Source organism: Zootoca vivipara, chromosome 1, assembly GCF_965207765.1.
Source record: "Zootoca vivipara chromosome 1, rZooViv2.hap1.1, whole genome shotgun sequence".
NCBI classification, from domain to species: domain Eukaryota; kingdom Metazoa; phylum Chordata; class Lepidosauria; order Squamata; family Lacertidae; genus Zootoca; species Zootoca vivipara.
This window is the reverse complement of record NC_142582.1, coordinates 77480509-77503929: the sequence shown is the minus strand read 5'-3', so window position 1 is coordinate 77503929 and position 23421 is coordinate 77480509. Positions and strand designations below refer to the sequence as shown.

General features: G+C 44.0%; 1 protein-coding gene across 1 annotated transcript; it reads left to right on the top strand.

Moving 5' to 3' along the window:
• Positions 1-1842: 1842 nt before the first annotated feature.
• Positions 1843-18986, top strand: FGF4 (fibroblast growth factor 4). Its single transcript, XM_035121451.3, has 3 exons — positions 1843-2185; positions 6367-6470; positions 13456-18986. The coding sequence occupies exons 1-3, from the start codon at positions 1843-1845 to the stop codon at positions 13630-13632; spliced, it is 624 nt and encodes a 207-aa protein (XP_034977342.2). The 3' UTR covers positions 13633-18986.
• The last annotated feature ends 4435 nt before the right edge of the window (positions 18987-23421 follow it).

Below are 23421 nucleotides of genomic sequence, written 5' to 3'. Positions count from 1 at the left end.
AGGCAGCCTAGTCCAAATTCTTAATCACTACTCAATGTATGATCGCACGGGAATATACAAAATCCGGCCTCCAAGAACGCCACGATCAAGGTTACACAATATATATTTTATTACCAGGTCACTCCAGAATTAAAACAGTCCGGCTTGCCCACCAGAAACCAAAGGAGGTTGCTCCGGTAATGATGCTGATGATGTTATGGCGTCATTTTTCGAATATGCTTGAGCTACGGTTTTGGCGGATCTTAGAATTTAGAAGCGCGTAAATGGAAATATAGTAATAAAAGAATAGTTTCTCCAGATATACGTTCCTTTTCTTCTTAGCGTCCTGAGCGTCCTTCCTTGGGAGGAAAAACCCTCTGAAATTAACAGGGATCCCCTTCCAAGGAAAACGTCTTTGGACTGGTGCTGCCAGAATAGCCTATATATCTATATAGATATATATATAGGCAGAAAAATGACTCCAAGGAGCATATATGTAACCAGAGAACAGCTCCTCCATTGGGCTGTCAGCCTGACACTTGAAGAAGTGTCTGTGTAATCTAAAACGACCAGATACCAAAAGTATCTTTAAGATACCATTCCAATGTATCCGGGTGATCGCTCGAGAATTTGCCTCCTTGCTCTTCCAAGCTGCTAGAGCGCATTTTTGGGTTCTCAGAGTGCAGGTTTAACCCAAAGTCTGCCTTCCTCCCCCCACGTTCCCCGCTCTCGGTTTCCTCCAGTTTAAAAGGTCCCGTTCAGATTATCATTTTGTCTCCACTGAGCCCTTTAATACCTTCTCTTTTGTGCGGAGAGTTTCCCTTCCTAACTTTTCTCAAGTTCGGTTTTCTCAGTGCTTCCAACCTCTCCTTTCCTGCAACAACTGTTGTGGCCTTTCATGGAGCGTTTTGTTTTGTTTTTTGCTGGTTGTGTGTGTGTGTCTTTTTTGCACACTCTAAAGCAATGTTACTTGGAAACAGCCGAAGCTTAAATTCCACAGACTTCCACAAAGTATGACATTGTTGGAAGGGAGACGGAGGCAGGCGTCTTGGGCATTCTTCTGCGCCTTTGGGGACTCAGTCGCGCTTGGCGCGAACTTGGCAACCAGAAAAGGGAACCGCGGCGGAAAGTGGCCTGTTAACTCTTCTTTCAAAGGGTGTGTGTGGAATCCACTCTTTTTTTATTAAAAGTGGACTTCTTCTTTTTTAATACTGTCTGCCCTTCCTCCTCTGCCCAGCTCCGCTTGGAAGTGGCGGGTGATGATCATCTCGGGGCGATCACTTCGCGTTCTGCTCAACTCAGCTGCTGCCTCCAGCACTCGGTGGTGATGTAATAGGTGCAAGCGAGGCACATGGATCTATAAATGCCGTGGCTTGAGGGGGGTCAAGGGGCTGATGGCTGAGCAGCCGGACCAGAAGATCCCCACTCGACAGGAGCCTTTTGGGACGGAGATCAAGTTCAGAAAGAGCTGGGGCTGAGTCGATCTCCCCAACACCCCCACCTCTCTCTCTCTCTCTCTCTCTCTCTCTCTCTCTCTCTCTCTCTCTCTCCTCTCTCCACCACGACGTTTCTGCCGGGCGCCCCCTCCCCGGGTCTTCGCCCAGCCCCTTCCCAACGTGGCTTGCTCTCCCGTGCAACCTGACCAGAGTGTCTGCAGTTCCTTGGGGGACTGAGCTGCCTGGGCTCCCTCTTTGCCACCCTCTCTCTCTCTCTTGCCCCCCCCCCCCCCGCGCTTTCCTCCTGTGATCTCTCCAGTCCGAAGTGGGAAGCTGTCCTCTCTCTCTCTCTCTCTCTCTCTGGGCGCGCGGAGAGGGTATATTTTTAGAGCGATCGCCTCCCTGTTCGGCACCACGTGTGCTGCCCATGTTGCTCGGAATGACTGGCCCCTCTTCGGCCTTCTTGCCAGTCTTGCTCCTGGGACTGCTGTCGCCTTGGCTGGCCGGGCGCTGCATGCCCGCCTTCGGCCAGCCCCACCATCCCCACCAGCAGCTCCAGCACAACGACACCCTGGAGTGGCGCTGGGAGACGCTCTTCTCGCGCTCCATGGCCAGGATCCCCGGGGAAAGGAGGGAGCCCAACCGCGACGGCGACTATCTGCTGGGCATCAAGAGGCTCAGGCGTCTCTATTGCAACGTCGGCATCGGCTTCCACATCCAGGTGCTGCCAGACGGCAGGATCAACGGGATCCACAACGAAAACCGGCACAGTAAGTCGCCACCTGCGCCCACCAGGCCATAGACTGTGGCACTCTCCACGGGCGTGGGATCTGGTCGCTTTGCAAAGCCCCGCCAGCCCACTGCACAATTGCTTTCTGGGGAGTTTTGACGTTCCTTTAACGGCAGGGTTAAATCTTACCACTTCAGAGCTCACCGGGCAGTTTTCTCCAGGGACCCGCTGGAGGGTGTGGGAATAATGATCATCTGATGTCATCAGTCCCTTATGTTCCGGTCTGGTCTGGAGCGCATTTTCTTGCATGCAGGGAGGTGGACTAGAGGACCCTTGGGGTCTTTTCCACCAGCTCGACAGTTCTGTAATTCTACCTAGAATCGCCCGAGCAAAGGTGTTCAGTCAAGCCATGCAAGGAAAAGGAAGGGAAAGAGCGCAGGGTCTCAGCAAAGCGGGCCTGCGCTGCTTTCGATTCCACCCAGGTGATCAAGTTCCTTAGACCAATAGTATTGACCCAGCCTCCGAAAAAGCAAATTGCAGATTCGGAAGCCAGCAACTTCGGAGATGCCTCCGTTAAACTGGTGGAAGTTAAAGGGAGTTTTGTCAGGTTTCTATGGTTAGAAAACACTTCTGCAGACGGGGGAGAAATATGTCAGGTGTGGCGATTTTACTTGGTGTTGCTTCGTCGCCCTGGGCATATGCAGCAAAATGCATGCATGTGAAGATGATCGCCCCTGTTGATTTGCCAGTTTCATGCTGTTTCCCTTATAAATAAGTTTATTCCTTGGGCATTTTGTGTGTTTGGTCCAAGGGAAATTGCAGTGTGTGAAGAGTCTCTTAATGGGATTTGTTAGGCAATTCTACCTCTATACTCAATTTTGAAGGGGGGGAATCATATATGGCAGAAGAGTATGATCAAATTATTCCATTTTAAAAGTCATTAGTCCTCGTGAATGCATAGGGAAAGTGTTTAAAATGCCGAATGCAAAGTGCCAGCTTGGGAAATATTCATTTTATCTTCTATATAACAGCCTTCTCCAACCCGATGCCATTCAGATGTTTTGGGCTACAACTGCCATCAGCCCCAGTTCGGGGGTGGGGGCACCAGGTTGGGGATTACTGCTCTATAATTTAGGCAGCTATATATTCTGTGGCTGGCTGAGTTATTCTTGCTCTAGAGTGGGATACGTGAGGACGGCAAACTAAAATGTAAAACAAAACCCCGCATCCCAAAATTCTGGGTTTGGTTGCATTAAGTATTTCAAATGGAGTTCAGTCTCAGAAAACACACCACTTTGCTTATCCCCATCTTTGAGTTCAGGAACTGGTTACACAGAAATAAAAAGTTACATCACTCCCACAGTGATCAGTATAAACTGTCTTAAAGCAATTGTTGCATCGACTCATAGCAATACTACTGCTGATCAAAAGGAATCAGGTGTTTTTCACTGTCCCTCCAGGTTTGCAGTGAGACACTGCTCGAATAGCCCCCCCCTTCCTTTTGCAAGAGGGTTGCAAATAGTTAATTTGGGATTCCAGATCCCACAGAAGCTCTGCCAAGAAGTTAGGGCAGTCCACTAGGAAAAGCATCTGTTAGTGACTTAACCTCATGGCCCTGTGGCTCTAATTCTAACTATGGTCCAACTGAAACAATAGGACTGAGGAGGAAGGGTTAGAGGCAGCAGCATGACAAATGTTTCACATGTCCTGAAACATATTGTTACTTATTTTAACCTGGACGATGTGGGGGATCACTGCCAACCATTAAAACATGCGCGTGCGCACACACACCCTCTCTTTAACCGTATCCGGGTGCTTTTGTGGTGCTCTGCAGTCACTTAATGAATGGAAGGAGTTTAAAGGAGTTCTGTTCACTTAAGGAATAGAATTGCATAGGACTTCTATACACACTTACCTGGGAGCAAATCCATTCATCTCAATGGGACTGATTTCTGAGCCTGCATGCATAGAGTTGCCAATGTAGACTGATTATTAGCCAGCAAACCTCATCAGAGTCAATCTACACACATGACAACTGCCACAGAGAACCACTTCAAACCGGTCCATGTGCAATGTTAGCAAAGTCATTCAATGTGGCCAACCAGAAGGGGTAGTTTGACCATGTCAACACAGTTTGTTCCTTTTCAGATTTCTGGGTGATCATGGGGAAAATAATAATGGGTGGTGCATGCAGGAGTTGGTGTATATGGGGAGAGGAAGACTAAATTGTGCCCCTGAGTAGAGAGTGGCCCTACCCTGCTGAAGCATAGTGCCTTGATAAGTGTGTGTGTTCGAGGCTGCAGAATGAAGCTTGGCACCCAGAGAGTGATTCCTATTGTCTGGTATTATTGTGTCATTCGCTTGTATCCTTGCTAGAGGCTACAAAATAAAAAACGAAAGCTCATACCAATGACAAACTTAGTTGGTCTCTAAGGTGCTACTGGAAGGAATTTTTTTTATTATTTTGTTTCGACTATGGCAGACCAACACGGCTACCTACCTGTTGCTAGATGCTGCCAGCTCCTTTCTAGGAGCTGAGTCTGTATCATGTAACGGTCCTTTGCTCGCACCACCACAACTTTTCCAGTAATTTTAATGTAAGGTACTTTGGCTCACTCAGTGAGAAAAGCAATTTCTTCTTCTTATTAGAAGATTGATCAATAACTAGATAGATAGATAGAGTAGATATAGACAGTGGTTTTTTTCTGAGGGGTACTCAACAGTATGTAGTACCAGCACTTTTTTAATGGATATGTTAAAAGTGTGGTACTTACTGTAACAACTTCATGGCACATTTTTTCTAGAAAAAAGCACTGGATATATTATTATTATTATTATTATTTATTAAATTTGTATACCATCCTATACCTGTAGATCTCAGGGCATTCACAACATGAAACCATAACATAAAAAGCAGAAAATACATAATAAAAACAAAAACAAAAACAACCCAATAACCCCCCCTCCCACAACATATTTTAAAAGGGTATATACCAGGCATCCCCAAACTGCGGCCCTCCAGATGTTTTGGCCTACAACTCCCATGATCCCTAGCTAACAGGACCAGTGGTCAGGAATGATGGGAATTGTAGTCCAAAACATCTGGAGGGCCGAAATTTGGGGATACCTGGTATATACAGTAGACATACCGGTATAATTATTAACAGTAGGATGCCCCTCCACCCTCTGTTATCACACACTGACAGACACCAAGTTGTACATTCAAATATTCCACCACACACACAACCATAGGAGAAAATCACATCAACCTTGCTCTATACAGCTTACCACATGAAAGTCACCACCAAGTGGGGCAACTGAAAGTATATTCAACATAGTGGCAGTAATATATAGAGCAACTCTACATCCATCCATTAGATTGCCTTAAAGAAACCAAGCCTTTGGATCACAACTCATTAATTCTAGAGTATCCCAAAGAGATCTAAGGAATTGCTCTGAAGCTGAGCACCTTGGAGATGGCTGCCCAAAGTCCACAAAACATAGGATGTGCTTAAAAGGTAAAGGTAAAGGGACCCCTGACCATTAGGTCCAGTCGTGACCAACTCTGGGGTTGTGGCGCTCATCTTGCCTTATTGTCGAGGGAGCCGGCGTACAGCTTCCGGGTCATGTGGCCAGCATGACAAAGCCACTTCTGGTGAACCAGAGCAGCACACGGAAACGTCGTTTACCTTCCCGCTGTAGTGGTACCTATTTCTCTACTTGCACTTTGATGTGCTTTCGCACTGCTAGGTTGGCAGGAGCTGGGACTGAGCAACGAGAGCTCACCCCGTCACAGGGATTCAAACCACTGACCTTCTGATCGGCAAGCCCTAGGCTACCTGTGGTTTAACCCACAGCGCCACCCACGTCCCTAGGGTGTGCTTAGGAGTGGACTATTCCCAAACACTTACTTCTGAGTAGCCCCATTGATGACATCATAAAATGGATTCAGAATTGTATCATTGCATCCTCTTATCCTTTTCCAAAGGGACATCTGTGTTAGTCTCTCGGAGCAAAAACAACAGAGACTGGTGGCATCTTAAAGACTAATATACAGTATTTATGATGGCATAGGCTTTCATGGACTATGGTCTATTATTTCATTAGATGTATGAAATGTTATTCACAGTTGTTGGTATTTGTGATTTAAGAGAACAGGAATGGCTTACACTCACATTCATCTCTTAGCTGACTCCCTATACATTTTCCCCCTTCTTACAGGTTTGCTTGAAATCTCTCCTGTGGAAAGAGGAGTGGTGAGCCTATTTGGTGTTAAAAGTGGACTCTTTGTAGCCATGAACGGTAAAGGCAAACTCTATGGAGCTGTAAGTAGTCATGAAAGTGCTCAACTATGTGTCTTTAACCCCCCCCCTTTTTTTAAAGTGCTGGTGTGTTGTTTTGATGTAAAATGGAGTGCTCCTGAGTCTTGACCCTCTCAAAATATATTAACATGGAAACCAATGACAGAGATACCCAGCTAGGTAATGCTCAGAGTAGTCTATTGGTTTTAGTGGTTCTGCTCTAAGCAATACTAACATCGGGTATCAAACAATGATTTCCCCCCCCCCTTTATTTGATGAACAAAACTTTAAACTGCAGGAAAATCAGCATAGAAATATTTGAATCAATGCATATTTTAATAGTCAGATTAGGTTACTGAGCAAGTCCCAGTGGCAGCTGTTCAGTTATCTTGGATGTGGTCTATGGTACAGAACTAGAAGTGATTGGGTACCTCCCTTGCCACTGGAATATTAATATGCAAGCTTAATGTGCAAACAATAAAAAAAATACAAGCACCTGGTCATCTTGTTTGGCAAGTTAAAGGGCAATACAAAAAGCTTCAATCTGATAATATAAGGATTTGCACACATTTAAAAATAAATTGCAAACTGTGTTCCAGGTACATATTTGTGTGGTGCTATTGTAGCAATTGGTTAGGCCAGTCAAATGACCATGCAGCAACAGAGAAATAACGCAAGAAAGTTTTAATTGATTGCCAGCAGCAAGCAATGGCCCAGAGGATTAAGTCTGGCCACTCCCAACAGGAGGGCTTCCCTTTATACATTCTTGAACCAGGTCTTTATCCAATTAAAAGTTACAGCATACACATACTGTACTCTGAAAGATACATTAGATTCTGCCAAGAGACATGAATTGTTCTGGGTGGAGAGTGTGTTCCAGAATGATACATTGGGTTCTGCCTAGTGATAGATGGAGAGTGTGCTGGATATTACCCCAAACATCTTAGCTGCCAAGTATCCTGTTTTTCGCGGGAAACCCCCGGATTTTAATCCGTTTTCCGCTGTTCTCCCGAATGGAGAAAAATCCCGGAAATCCCCGGATTTCCTACCTGCCAGGGAGCCTCCATTTTGGGTGCCGCTCTGCCCGATGGCTGCTGCCATGCGGCCACCACCAAGATGGCCTCCGGGCATGCGTAGAAGCGACTTCTGGTGCCGCTCTGCCCGATTTCCGGCGCCCACACATGGGAAGAGATGCCCTGGAAGTTGTTTCTACGCAACTTCCAGTGCCGCGGCGCTGCTGATCCCTCATTTTTCAGCAGGAGACTTGGCAGGTATGACAAAGATATTTAAATAAAATAGAATAAAATAAGGATACAACCCTATATACAGTACGCTTATCTGGGAGCAGTGCAGGTCCGAGAGTCTGCCACAGGGACAAAGTAGCAGGAAAGAGAGGAGGCTGTGCTCGCTGTGTCTCGACATCATCTGAGGCTCTGGCCTTCCCCCTTTTCAATTAGCCTCTGCTGGAGGCTGCATTAGGTCCAGTAGAATTATCTGCCCTCTGAGAAAGCCTGTGCAGGGCAGCGACATCTCATTGGACACCAGTTCCGTGGAGAGCCACAAGCTCCCCAAAGCTACTTGATTTAGAGCATCCAAAACATCACAAAATAGTGAGGAAGCTTTTGAGTTCTCCGGAGATTTTCTTCAACCTGGGTGTTAAATAAAATGAGCTCAGGGAAGGAAACATGGGAGAAAGAGCTGGATATGATGTTGGAGTCCCAAAGCCTGCCACTTTTACTAGTCTTAAGATGGAGTGCCAGAAGTTTTTGGGATGGGGAACTTGTTGGCTTCTGAACTCCCTGATGGGAGTTGGAATTCAACAGCATCAGGAGGGCCATGGGCTCCGAACATTGTCATCATCAAATTGCTGGCATTTAAATCTGCATTCCCCCGTACTTCAGAAAATCCAACACGTGTGTGTGTGTGTGTGGGTGGGTGTGTGGGTGTGTAAAATGGTTACTGGTGGTATGGAAGCTTATGCGTGCACCCCCCCCCCATGGGTACATTGTCACATGTTTCTGTGGGTGGCCTCTAATGCTACATCCTTACTTCCATTTCTTCCTCATTGAGGAAGCCATTTTGTTTTCAGTGGCCCAGAGGATAGGACCATGCCAGCAATTGCCATAGCTGCCAAGTTATCCCTTTTTAAAGGGATTTTCCCTTATGCTGAATAGGCTTCATCGTGAGAAAAGGGAAAACTTGGCAGCTATGGCAATTGCTGGATGCTGAATTTACAATTCAGCAATCTAATTCGAAAGAGCTGCTCTCTCAAGATCTCCACACAAGACATTACCATGTAGTTGGTAATGTAGCACATACATCATGCTACGGTATAATGATAAGAATAATGATAGTAATGATAATTCTTCAGAATGCTTGAGCAGTCAACATTCTTCAAGCTAACAAACAAACAACGGGAAATGGATATTCTACCACCATCCCTTGACAGCACAAGCCTTCAATTTGTCTATCGTGACACATGATAACTAAGTCAGGTAACATTTGCTCTTGTGCACTAACTGGGAATTTTTGGTGCACATTCACAGGTATATAAATACCTGTGTGCATGCCCAGTATTGAAGATGGCTATGGATACATTGCATTATGGTCTACCCACTAATTTGGATGGCAAGCAGTGGAATAGCAGTGAAGATCTATAACTGGAACAATGGGAATGTGTTGAAGCTAACCAAACACACAGAGAGAACACAATTGGATCTGAATGATCCAGTTGTAGTTTGGAAGCAATCCCAATCTGGAAGCACCAAGCACCATTAATTAGCTAGGTCCCAGCAAAGTTCAAAAGAGCTTTCCTCTTGCCCAAGGAGCTGCTGAAACTAAGAAGCAAGAAGTGCTGCTTCCCATATTTTGAAAATATAAAATATAGCAATGACTCAGACCTATCTCCTGCACAGATTCGGTCCCTTGTAAGGGGAAGTTTGGTTTCCAATTTTAATTTTAAAAAGAGCATGTATTGGAGTTATCTAAAGTGGGGAAAACACATTGTGCCGCAATCTGATGAGCAATTGCACCATTTGTTTATTGGCCATTGTTTGAAAAAGGGACAAAGCAAATCAGTAAATGGTATTCAGACTTCAGATACACAAATATTCATCTGATCTTCTGGAGAAGGATTTAGTTGTTTGTATCTGCATTTTTACAAAAAAAAGAAAAAGTTTTTACAAAAAACCAAAACAAAAAACCATACACAATCTTGAGAACAAATAGCCAAAGGCATTTCATTTCTTGAGGCCCACTTGGTTACTAAAAATAAGACAAGTCTTGTTTATGGTCATTTCCAGCTGTCCTTCTCTTGTGGCCTCGCTGTTTGTCTAAGCTCATGTGAGCAGGGCTTTTAGTCTAATGATTCTGCAACGGGATCACTTTTGCATGGACTTGTCCTAAAGGGAGCTATGGATGCAAAAGGCTCAAGGCTTTCATTGCAAAAGTCTTTAACCTTGGACTTCTTCTCACTTTGGGAGCTATAATTGAGTGTGACGCTTCCTTTTGTTTTCTGTGTCTATAGAGATTTGTCACCAATTATCTTTCCCCTTCTGCAGTATTATAACATTTTGTGTGTTTGAGCAAAAGCTGCATCCTTTGCTCTACATCTCAGAAGAAGCCCTTAGAGCAGCCCTGCAGCAGCGGCAGCCCAAAGGCCCTTCTATTCCTTCTAACAGGGCTCAAAGGCAGGAACCCCTTTCCACTGTTGCTCCCCAGCAGCTTGTATTCAGTGGGTTACTGATTCCAGAAATTCCTTATAGCCATCATGGCTTGTGACTATTGATAGCCTGGTCTTCCATGAATGTCTCATTCTCCTTTAAAAGCAATCTAAACCAGTGGCCATGATCACCACGTATAAAATGTCCAAACCACAGTCCACAACGCCTTAGTTCCAGTTGGAGAAAGTAGTTTGTGGATTACTGTGGTCAACAAGGGCCTTGAGATGCCACACTTGCATTTACGTAGCGCATTGAGCGATGGCATATGTAGTCTTCGGGTTGTAGTATAAAAGTCTACATGCAGAGAAGATGCAGCTCAGTGGAGACTTGGAATAGTGCAAGATCTTTTCTTGTAGTATCTCTCAGAAAAAGCCAACCCTGTGGGCTTGTAATGTATCCTCTAGCTGTGATGTTGCTGTTTGCAACATTTGCAAAACTGAAGAAGAGTCAAGATCAGCTCAAGATTAGCAAAGTGGAGGGGAGGACTAGTGAACTTAATGTGAGGGCTCAGAGGGTCTGTGTGCCAGTGACCAGGGATCTTGATTTCCCAGGAGATGGGGCAAAATCAAACAATGGACAAGGCTTAGAATTGTGTACCTGTCAGTAACACTGTCTAGCTTACTGTTTTACTATATCTTCCCATTAGGTTTAGTCATTTTCCTAATCAATGTGCTGTTCTGAACTTCAACTCTTTGCAATTTGCTTGAAGGATTCCTATCAGTTTCAGAAAATCTGTTTCTAATAAACCAACAGTTCTGACTTGGACCCTTTGGTGGTGATTAGTATTCTATGACGGAGATACATGGGTGTTTCCCCCCTCCCCCCTCCCCTCCAGCGCTGCCTATTTTATATATGTTTTTTTAACCTGGGAAAACACCATTCTCTTTCACTCCCCACCCAAGATAGTGCATCGATACAATAAAGATTGCACTGTGGAATGTGGTAGTGCAGGTATCATTGGGGCACCTATCAGATTTTGCCTGCGATATATATGGAGATAAGCCCCACAACTCTTTCCCTATGCCATTTTGTAACTTTGAAACGCCCTATTTCAGCAAGCCACAAAGCGGCTTTATTTAGGAAGAATGCTGGGAGCACAAGCAAAACTCTCCCCGCCCCTCTTTATACCTTTGCCTCTTTATACAACCCTTTTAGCTTACTCCTCCGGGGCTGAGAATTCTCCCTCTCTAGTATCAGCTCCCCTGATAAAAATCTCCCCTTCGAGTCCAATCTCCCTTCTTCGAAACATCCTTAATGTAATGGAAAGATATCTCCCTCCCACTTCATTTTTTAAGGCAGCTGCCTGAGGATTTTCCATGCATGTACAGATCCTAGAGGGTTTACAGCTGCAAGTGTAAGAGGAGATTTTCCCCTGCAGTTGAGTGCATGCACCCACACGCTTCAAACAGCTAATTGGTTTAGTTTAGTGTCTCTCTCTGTGTGTGTAGCATTCAGCTATGCTCTACTCAGAGTAGACCCATTTAAATTAATAGACCTAATTTAATCACGTTTTGTAATTTCAATACGTCACTCAGAGTAAATCTTAGTTGACTTTGACCCATAGATTGCTGAGATGAGGTTGGAGGTCTGACTGGCCAAAGTCCAGAGAGCAGATTCCGTGGTGGAATCACTGTTGGGGTAGATATCCCTGGAATCATTATTGCGGTGGATTTCTGAGGTGGATTCTGAGATCCACCCCCCATGTGGGTCAGAAGATAGCGGAGGCCATTTGCAGTTTGTACCATGTTGCTGGATGGAGACATGCTACTGGAAAGCATTATGTACCGTACTAGCAGCTGAAAGAGCATGCCAGTACAGTGGTACCTCGCAAGACGAATGCCCTGCAAGATGAATTTTTCGCAAGACGAATGAGTCTTGCAATCTGAAGGTGACTCGCAAGACGAATTCGTTTTACGAAAAATTCATCTTGCGAATCACGGTTTCCCATAGGAATGCATTGAAATTTAATTAATGCATTCCTATGGGCAAAAAAAGAAATTTCAATGCATTCCTATGGGAAACTGCGATTCGCAAGACGAATTTTTCACAAAACGAATTGCCTCACGGAATGAATTAAATTCATCTTGCAAGGCACCACTGTATCCTTAACTGCAGGCGGACTTGATGCTGTGTTTGTGCACCAAGAACAGATGAATCATATTGTAAATCTGTATAAAGCATACAGGTAGGAATGCAGGCACCTGAAGATATCCAGGTGCTGAGTCCCAGTGGTGGTGGTTTGTGTGAGCAGATATGTAAAAAGCATTTCCAGGGGGAGGGAGAAGATATACATTGCAGTCACTGGGGTGGGCAGCTTCTGCCACCAATAAGAAACTGAAAAGTTTGGAGACTTCAGGATCTGTCCTTCCAGTGAGCACTCAGGGCTGATTTCCTTCAGAATGGATAAATTGGATCTTCTTGCAGTCCTTGGGACTCTCAAGAGTCTCCTCCAGCACCATAACTCAAGAGCATCAATTCTTTGGCAATCAGCCTTCTTTATGGTCCATCTCTCACTTCCATACATCACTACAGGAAAGTAACATGTAACATTTCAGAAGGATGGGTGCTGGGGATTCAGAGTTACAAGGAATGGGAAGACAAACAGCTTCATGTTTGCATTCTTTTTAATCGGCACCAAAGATCTCAGAAATACACTTCACAACAGATTTGACAGGCTTGCGCACGCACACTCAACAGCCCTCCAAGCGTGATTCAAAGCCTGTGGGTTTGTTTGTTTTTTAAATCATGTTCTCTGTCTCTAAAAGGCCATTTGAAGCCTCAGTTGTACAGTATGATACACTTGAAAAGAAAACTAGAAAAAAAAAGTCAACTGCTAAGGTGTATCATCCCTGCACCTGTTCTACAAAACAAACAAACAAATCTTTTCTACATCTAACTCCCTGTTCTGCAAGAAAGACCTGGTGGTCCCTGTGGCTCACAGGAAATATTAATGAACGCAAAATGGAGCACCAAATACCACTTGTGTGAAGTTAACTTTCTGTCTGCTGTGCAGCTATGAGAAGGCACAAGAGTCCTGCCCCCCCCCCCAAAAAAAGTTGGCAACCTCTAAATTCGCTTGTCAAATACTTTGAGAAATATATTATATTCTTGAAAAGTGGCATACAGATGTGCTAAGAGAAATATAATAGCCTATTAATATTTTTATATCTATTTCATTTTGTAGACCACTTTGTTTTTCAGCAGAAATCTCTGACTTCTGATCCCTAACAGAAAACTTCCATTGTTCTCCCTCCCTCCCTCCCTCTACCCCCAAATTCTCATTTCAGAACCATTTCAATGATGAGTGCAAATTCAAAGAGATCCTGCTGCCCAACAACTACAACGCCTACGAATCCCAGATCTACCCGGGGATGTACATAGCCCTGAGCAAAAACGGACGAACAAAGAAAGGCAACAAAGTCTCTCCCACCATGACAGTGACACATTTTCTTCCTAGGATCTGAGCACTTGTCCCTTCAGACTTAACCTCAGGGAAGTGGGGAGGAGGAGGAGGAGGCGAGAGACCCAAGAGGAGGAGGAGGAGGAGGGGAAACCTATGGTGCACTTTTCTTTTGAGAGTTTTATGCAAGAGTAGATGTAAGATATTTAAATTATTTAATTCTGTATATATTGCCAGAAAGTTATTTATAGTTCTGATTTTTTAAAAAGAAATTCCTTTTTAAAAAAAAGGACAAAAAAAAGACAGACCCAGCATAAAACAAAATCCTCCGACTTAAGCTATTCATTGCGCAATGCAACGACAGAGGACTCTTTTGCATTGCGGCTTATTTTACTTTGTTTTGGGTAAGTTATCACAGGTGTGCTGCTATTATGTGTTTTTGTTTTTTAAAAACGTGAAATCCGATTCCTATATTTACAATGTTTTGCACTGTTCTCTGTGTTGTACAGTGTTGGCTAGTGAACATGATTTTTGTTTTTTTTTAAAGAAACCAATGATAACTGCCAGGTAAGGTCTTTAGTCTTTGAAGAATGAGTGGGCAAAACCTCCCTCTTGTTCTGATGCCAGCTTGTTGCAAGCAATGCACAATGTCTGACCTCCTTTTGTGCAGCATTGCTGTTTCATTGAAATGGTATCAGTTTACTTCTGGTGCAGAAAGTGCAGTGTTGAAGTACCACCCTGAAAAGCTGTTTTTAGATCTGCTGCTGCTGAACTCTGAACTTCCCCGCAGTCAATCTCTTTGGAGCCCCTGAGACGTGATTCACCAAGTAATATGGGCGAATGACTCTTTTGAACTAACATGGAGGCTGCTCAGCAGCAGTGCTTGGTGAATCTGTGCCCTTAGCAGACAACTCTTAAAAAACACGTAGAATCAATTTCCAGGGATTTTATTCTATTTTAACTTTAAAAACAAAAACAAAAAAACTGGACAAAAGCAAACCTTTTGACCCATCAGTAACTGTGTGCTCACTTTCTTTCCCCCATCAAGGTTCACACTTTGTGAAACCAGTAGGCCACAATTAATTAGTAGCATTTAATTTTTGTAATGAAAACTACCCATCTTTTAAATGTGATAAGTCTATTCCTCTTCCCTGCCAAATGCATAATTCTGGCAATGTCTGAACAGCATGTCATCAAAAAAGATCTCTCTCTCTCTCACTTTCTCAGATATGGCCAGATGACTGACGTTTCTCTACATCCTTATTGTTGTATTGTTCCTCTACTTCCTTATTGATGTATTGTTTTTAATGCAATATTTAGAAGGAGAAAATGTGCTGCTGCCTTTAAGGCTGCAATCCATAACCCACTACAGTATGTCTAAGTTACCTTAGAGCACATTGTTGTAACAGAAACCGGCTTTGATGCTCTGGTTGGTAGCTGTGCTTGCTGCAAAGTGATCATTTGCAAAGTGATCATCTTTACTCTTGCCCCCCTGGCATGGTGGAGTAAAGGATATGGTGCATTGCTCCAGCATCAATGGACTGTAGGATTGCTCTGCCTGTTACATAGGCTTCTCCCTATGCAGTTGATCTACTGTGATGTAAATGGCTTATGGGTTGCAGCCTTAGCATTTCATTCCCTGACATAACTGATTCATGTCTACCTCACTCATTCTTGAAGCCAGTTTCCTAATTCAGTCTGCATGGAAGGTGCATACATTTCTCTCTCTCTCACCCCCTCCCTGTTCATTCAGTGTTGTAATTCCCCTGTGGGAGGGGGCATCCAAAATCCCTACTCCCCCCCCCTTCCCTATGTAGCCAGAAGTATTCCAGATAGTGCTGGTTGCATCCAATTTGAGCCTTGTCACGTTTGTGCTATCTTTACCCAGTGATTTACTTTTAGTAAGGATAATCATGGTGAAAATATTTGCAGACAGCTGTCAGGCTGCAGCACTATATGGCCATCCAGTAACCCTATATTTTTCTTTATATATTTTGTGAATGTAAACGATGTCTTTAAAGCAAAGAATGAGCAGGCAGGTTTAAGAATGATGGCAGGGGGATGGAGAGGCAGGGAAAAGGAAAGTCTGAAGATTCTACTCAGTTTTGAGTTGATTGGATGTCTTTTTTTAAAATAGAAGTGAAACTTTGAAAGCAATATACAAAGTTCTTTGAAACAACAGCGGAGGAAGAGGAATGCAGGGGGAGCGCACTGCCTCTGGCAGGCCCCGCCCCCAGGACGTGCACCAGCCCCGCCCCCACCTGCTCTCCGTCCCCCAGTGCCGGAGCACTGGAAAACCTTAGCAATAGCTCACACGGTTCTGACTTGAGACCTGCAGCCTCAGCAAATTGAGGGTTATGATGAGGCGCAATTCTAGTTGCTGCAGAAGAGCAATATCACAAATACAATATTATGCTGCTGTTACTTCAGGCAGCCTTGCTGCCACGGGGATTTATGATGGGAGTGGGCAAGCTGATGCCCTCAATCACTTTGTCTAGATAGGGCTGCTTTAGACCACAATCCGGAAACTATTCCCATTGACTTCAGTGGGGTTTCTTTTGAGTATATATGCAAACTGAGATCGTTATGTCTTCAATCTATAGCCTAACAAACCTTGAGTCGCCTGGAGTTCAGTCTGCCTTGTTCTGCTTTCCTTTCTATGGCAGGGATATAGGAAGCCAACTTCTATCAAATCAAACCATTTGTCCATCCAGTCTAGTATTGTCTCCCTGTGGCTGTCAGTAGCTTTCTAGGGCTTCAGACTGAGGTCTATCCCATCATCTCCTATTCAATCCTTGTAACTGGAAAAAGTCAGGGATTGAACCTGGAACCTTCTGTATGCAAAACAAGCAATGATCCTGGCCCACCGAGTCTCAAGGGTGGATCAAAATGGCTGAGCTTGAGCCATTGTCCCCTTTTCAGGTGGCAAATCAGGTGTGGCCATATTGGGGGGATTTGGGGGGATTTTTCAGTTCAAGACATTTGTGTTTGGGGAATTTGCCATTTGACCCATTGTGGAGAAGTAGAGTAGCTGACCATGTGAGGCAGGGGAGGTTGTTACCTTCCCGTTTCTTTTGTACCTTTCAAAATCTGCTGGGAGGGAGGGATGGTGGCGGCAGCCAGAGCCCAGATTTTGGCTTTAAGGTAACCAAGTTTTGTTACCCAAACTTGGTGAAATTCATGAGGAAGGGCTGTAGTTTAACATTCAAACATTTGCTTTGCATGCATAAGGTTCCAGGTTCAGTCCCTGACGTTTCCACGCAGGGCTGAAAACAGCTCCTGTCTGAAACTCTGGAGAGCTGTTGCCATTCAGATTAGGCATCCTGAGCTAGATAGACCTTCTTAGCAGAAGAAGATAAGGCAGCTTTCTAGCCAGTTTGTTTAAAACTGTATCAAACCATGTCTGATAAACTTGACTTGCTGACTACTTGTAGTAAGCTAACCAAGTTCAGACACTGCAGGGCATTCTACTTAGTTTAAAAGTGAAAGTGAAAGCTCCTCCTGTTCTGCTGATAGCCTCAGAAAGCAGAGCTGGGAGCCTTCAAGCCTGGGGCTTATATAAGCTCTGGTACCATGGGCGTAGCCAAGAGGGGCAGCTGCCCCCCAATCAATAAAAATCAATAAAATTACATAGCAAATTGAGGTTCTCCCCCACCCCACCCCAAAAATCCAGGCTACAACCATGGTGCTATAATTAAATTTAAAAAAAAACACCTTATGTCCTGGAGTCATAAATGTGTGTATCAGCAAAATACCAAGGCTGCAGAAATTCATCTTTCATTTCATTTCATTTTCTTTTTAACATTCCTGTATATTACTAAAGTTACACATACATGAACCATATTGTGCTTATAAATGACTTGCATATAGATACTGTAATTAATGGATGATCTTGAAGAATAAAGCTACTCATAGGTATTGTTGGAAGCTAATTCAGAATTTGGGGAGTATGGAAGATGAACTTCCCTGGTTTTAATCACATACACCCCAATTATAAGGTGAGGCCAGACCCCTCCAAACTTGGGTCTGGCACCACATGGGGTTGCCCCATCCCCATTGCTAGCCAGTTGTCTCTCAGTTGTGCTTCAGAAATGTGGCAAGCCAGCCCTGCTGTGTTTGGAAGCACTCCTGTTCCATCTGCTGACTGGATCCCTGGACTTTTGTCCCAAAGTCCTGCCCTCATAGCACCACCGGGCTGCAGGGAGGGTCAGTGGAGGCTAGCCCATAATTCCAAATGGAGAACGTCACCCACCAACCGTTGTCTACACTTGGCCAATCCTCAGCTGCCTGCCTTCTTACTTACAACCAGTCCAAGGTGGGTGGCACTGCCAGTCAACTTCCTCCTCCTTAGTCTCAGTGTTGCCCTGGTAGAACACAACAGGAAAGGTGATGGCTCTGTCTCCACCTACGGATGGCTTTCCTCCTTTTTGTCCTACCAGTGCCAAGGAGCACCATGCTGGAGATATGAGAGGTCCGTTTGTAGGTCTTGCCCCTAAGTGGAATCGAAACTTGGGGCCATGCTCCATATCATCATTTCCAGAAAAGGGTGAGCCCCGCAGGTTGGCTTTTCATGACTCCGTTGAGCTTGCCCCGTTTCAACATTTCCACTTGATTGGTTTCCCATTTCCCATTTTTCCCTGGGGATAACTTGGAAATAACCAAAGGGGCTTCCCCAAGCATTATTTGAGAAAGTTGGGGCAAAACCAGCTGGTTGTGAACAGAGCCAATGGGAGTCTTTCATCAGTGCGAGCAGAATATAGCTGGACCAGGGATTCTTTAAACAAAGGATGGGGGACCTGTGGCTCTTTTGATGCTGTTGGATCACACTTTCCATCATATCTGGCCATTTTCCATGCCAGCTGGGGCTGAAAGGAGTCTGACAAAACCTGGAAGACCACAGATCTCCCATCCTTCAAACCATCTTGCTTCTGTTCATTTTATCCTAAGTGAAATAAGCTCTTGGCATCATGGGATGCTAAAATATTTCTGTGCAGTTTGAGGTATTTCTGTATCCTTCCTCTCTCTCTGTTCCCCTCTTCCCCTCTCTCTCACATTTGGGTATTTGCATTTGTAACCATCACAACTACTCTCCGGGAGCTCAAGTATTTCTCTCTTTCCAAAGTCAAAGCAACTGGAAGCATTGGCTTTTTTTCCCTAAACCCATTGGGTGTAGACCATTCTCCTTCATGTCCCTTTTGACTTCCTTTCAGTGCTCAGCTGACAGCCTCACCCTTGGTGTACTCAGAGGTAGCTTCTATTGTAGTGTTCAGATAATGTTGTAAAACTTTGATATCAATGTTACATGGTACAAGCTTTCACCATTTACCAGATCTGTCTGTAGTTTTATACAGGTGTTGTTTAATATTGTGGTGTATGTGCTGTGCACATTTAAATGCATAATAAATAGATAAATGTTTACAACGGGCATGGTGCACTGGTTGAAATTATTTCAAATGCCATTGTGTTCTCAGGTAGAAAACGAAAGTACTACCGTATATCCCGCCTTTTTAAAAGTATAATAAAATGACTGCTTCACTTACAGCACAAGCTGAAGCATTTTTTTTTTTTGCAGAATCAAGTCCTGCTGTGTCCATTTGAACTTACTCCCTAATCCTAAACATGCTTACTGAGGATCACGTTCCGTTGGACATAATGTGGCTTTCTTTGGAGTAAGCATGCGTAGGCTCGGGTTACTAATCATTCATTAAGTGGCTAACAGTGCAGGCCTATGCTTCCTTGCACAGAAATAAGTTCCACTCTGTTCAATAGAAGCTTACGTCCTGATAACTGTGTCCCTTTACCAGGAATGGTTGCAATTACCCTCCCCAATAGTGCAATCTTATGCATGCCTATTCAGCACTAAGTCCTCTTGGCCTGGTTTGCACTAAACCATTGTTAAAAAACAACCTGTGGTTTAATGTGAGCATCCTGCATGCTGGTGAATGCTAATGATAAGTTATTGCTCCGTTCCACTCCCAGTCCTGCTGCTGCACCAGGAAACCAGTCGGAGTTTGGCTTGTCCTGATATACGTATGTCCAAAACCCAAGTTTTGACCCACAAGCGGCAACCAAGGTTTTGCTGCTCATGGTTTAAAGGAGACAACAATAAATGAAAAAACAACAACACACACACACACACACACACACACACACACACAATATAATAATAATAATAATAATAATAATAATAATAATAATAATACTTCACAGCAAAGACCTTCACACAAAAGTTTCTTCTTGAACTGTCTGGTCTCCACATTGAATCAGGATTTCTATCTAGACCTCCTTTCTGAGAGGAGAGGAAGACAAAGCAGGGAGAATGGTGTCTCTTCCGAGCTACTTTGAGTGACAGTAAGCAGATGCAGGCTGCAGGCATGGGATGCGGTGTGGCCCTAGCAGGTTGGATGTACAAAACAGATGCACTGACCTGTTGTAAATATCTGGTGCTGACAAGCATTTCGCCTTTAACTGAATTGTATGAGCGACCGAGCTGGGTTGAGGGGTTTATGTCACATACAGGCCACCCGTGATGAATCCTTGAGGCTTAGGCAAAAATATATGAGCTGTGCTGTAGCCTTCCCATCAGCACAATCCCAGCAGATGCATATGGCCAAGCACTTCACAGAAGAGAGTGACACAAGGCAATTGGTCAATATGTGTCTCAAGTTATCTTGTAAGGGACTCCCATAGCTCCTCTTTTTGTGGACAATAGTGCAAGAGCTTCCCAATAAAGTAAAGCAAAGGAGAAGGAAGACAGAATTGGCCATAGAGTGCAGAGTTGATTATTGCAGTATCAAGTGTGGTATTACATGTGTGCTAAGTCACACTAGATCAAAACACCCCAGAGAATTCAGGTCACCTCAGGCAGGTCACATATTCAACAGCAAATCACTGATTTGACATGATATCACATGACATATGTGCATGGATAATTTGTCCTTTTCTCATGAAAACATAGGAAAATCTTCCAGTGTCTCACAAAGTCCAGTACCATCTCCTGAACAAGCAGATCTCTGGACTGGGACAATGACATGACCAGAGATCTCAGATGGGTTCCCCATTTGTAACACAGGCTACTCTAAAAGGCTGTTGTGAAAGAGCAATACACAGCAGACATAATAAACACTTTTGAGGATATAGAAGTTGTGGATGAATACGGATGAACAATTAAAGCAAATAATTGTAGGGGACTGTTGATGAGAAATATTTTGAGAATATAAGGAATTTCCAACTCAGTTTTATGATTCGCCCTCCCCCGCAAACATCCACAAGCACTAGCTACTTAAAAAAAAATGCTAGCTCTCATTCTCTCACCCATTTCCCCCTTGGGCCTTTTGATGAGTCTCTCATGCCTGATGAAGAATGCACCTCAGGGCTTGATCACCAGATTAAGGTAAAGGGTAAAGGGACTCCTGACCGTTAGGTCCAGTCGCGGACGACTCTGGGGTTACGGCGCTCATCTCGCTTTACTGGCCGAGGGAGCCGGTGTACAGCTTATGGGTCATGTGGCCAGCATGACTGATCACTAGATTAGGGTGGGGGCAAATGAAAGGATATGGGGGAGATGAGAATATATTTTATAATCAAAATCAATAATCAAGATCTTGAACAATATAAACAAAGTGAAGAAGGCTCCTGGAACGAGCTTATTGCAAGAACAATAATTAGAGAGAGAAAGAGAGAGTACAAAGATTGGTCCATAAGAAAACACACACACACACACAGAGAGAGAGAGAGAGAGAGAGAGAGAGAGAGAGAGAGAGAGAGAGAGAGAGAGAGAGAGAGAGAGAGACTCCACAATCCTTTATTGGATCCAACCAAAAAGTCAGAAGAATGTGGCAAGCTTTTGAGTTCTCTAGATCTCTTCATCAGGCAAGATGTGATACCAAGCAGGGGGTGAGGGGGATGAGCAATAATGACAACAATAACACTAATGTAGCCATGAGGTCAGCTTGTAGACTCAGTTCCAAGATAAGAGTTTGCAGCCTGAGTAAGGTCCTTCCTCAGTACAATGGATATCAGATTCTACAGATAGGATTCTGGAATGAAGAAGCAATGACTGCTCCTGATGTCTGAAAAAATAAAGTCCGGCTTGCATCCCATATCTAAGTACAAGTAATAAGGGTTCCACAAGGGTTTGTTGAACTTTTATTAAACATTGTGTTCTCAGGCAGTACCTCAGGAGCATTTTCACCCACAAACACGTGGAATCTCTATCATTCAGGCCATGGAAAAACATGTTTCTGCTCATAATCTCTTTACAGAGTTTTGCTTTAAACCCTGGAATCTAAACATTCTCTAGCCTTCCATCCCCACCCCAAGGGACTGGCATGAGAAGTATTTCTCCAGGTGGGTCTAAAACCCATGCTCTTTCAGGGTGACCTGCTGTGCATCATTTGACATTAAGCAGCTGTGTTGATCATCAGCTAACATCCCCAAATACATTTCTTGAAACCACTGGAGACAAAGCATAGAGTGAATGCAAGAGAGAAGTAAATACTAATAGCAACTTACTGGGAACCATAGTGTTTTACTAAGTGGCTTTGACACTTCTCAGGCTCCTTTAAGCTGTTGAAGGACAGATTTGTACTTCAGAGGTAGCCTGATTAACAGGCAGTTTGAACTGTGAGATGCTAATGGAGACAAACATTGTCAAATCGCTTTCTTCAACTTCTATGAAACAGTGTAAACGGAGAAGCATGATGCTCCATAGGAGTGTAGTGGAAGGACCACAGTGATGCTCAAAGCAACAGTGAGTGATACAGGATAATATTCTAGTCCTCCATAACTGATAGGAGCACTTTTTAAATAATCTTTGAGTGTCATACAGAGGTTATCTTTTCATTTTGACTGGAATTAAGTATTATAATTTGACTCTACAGCATTGCATTGATTCTTATTCACAAATTAATCATCCAAGCAAAAAGGTTTCTCAATACAAAACAAGCAATCCTCAGCTTGAATGTCCAATTAGATATCAGCAAAGAAATTTCTGGTCTTTGACATTGTTCTTGTTAGTGCTAGATTCAGGACAGACAAGAAAGAATATTTATTCACACAGTGCATAGCTAAACTATGGCATATGCTCCCACAAGATGTTGTGATGACCACCAACTTGGATGTCTTTAAAATAAGATAAACTCATGAGGATCAATGACTACTAGTCACAGTGGCCATATTCTACCTCCACTGTTGGAGGCATTACACCTCTGAATGCCAGTTGCTGAAAATCACAAGCAGTGAGAATGCTGTTGTATTTTGGTCCTGCTCATAGGCTTCCCATAAATATCTGCCCTGTTTTCCCTTTTTTAATATGTAGTCATAAAGTAAGCCATGGCAGGGTTTTTAAGCATTTGAGAAATATAAGACATACCCCGAAAATAAGCCATACTTCCGCACCGCGGAAACCAACCCCCACAGACACCTCCACTTCCCTCTTAAAATAATAATAACGCAACAGTCTTCTAGGAAAAAGAAGAATAAAGTTTACTCGCATCCAGTAGCAATCTGAAGGCAGGCTTGAGTTGTAGTTACAGGTACATTTGTAGATTAAAGTGTAGAGAAGTCTGAGCTAAGTCTTAGACGTACAACATGGGCTTACATCCTTTGTTATGGATGAGCCATGTGCTGGCTAAGAGCCAGGAGCAAAAGTTGGTCAAAAGAGAAGTCCAAAAGAGAAAGATGGCTGTGTGCCTGGCCTTGGGTCAGCTAGGGTCACACCCATCTACCTGGTCACACTCAGGGGGAGGTGGCTCCCAACCAGTATGACAGGGAGTCCTCCCTGTTTGGAGCCACGTTCCCCTACGTGTCCGTTCTAGGAAAACAGGAAATGTTGGACTTGACTGCTCTACCA

Coding starts and splice junctions, on each gene's coding strand:
- FGF4 (XM_035121451.3), top strand. CDS start 1,843: ATGTTGCTCGGAATGACTGGCCCCTCTTCGGCCTTCTTGCCAGTCTTG. Junction 2,186..6,366: donor CCACAACGAAAACCGGCACA/GTAAGTCGCCAC, acceptor CCCTTCTTACAG/GTTTGCTTGAAATCTCTCCT. Junction 6,471..13,455: donor AAGGCAAACTCTATGGAGCT/GTAAGTAGTCAT, acceptor TTCTCATTTCAG/AACCATTTCAATGATGAGTG.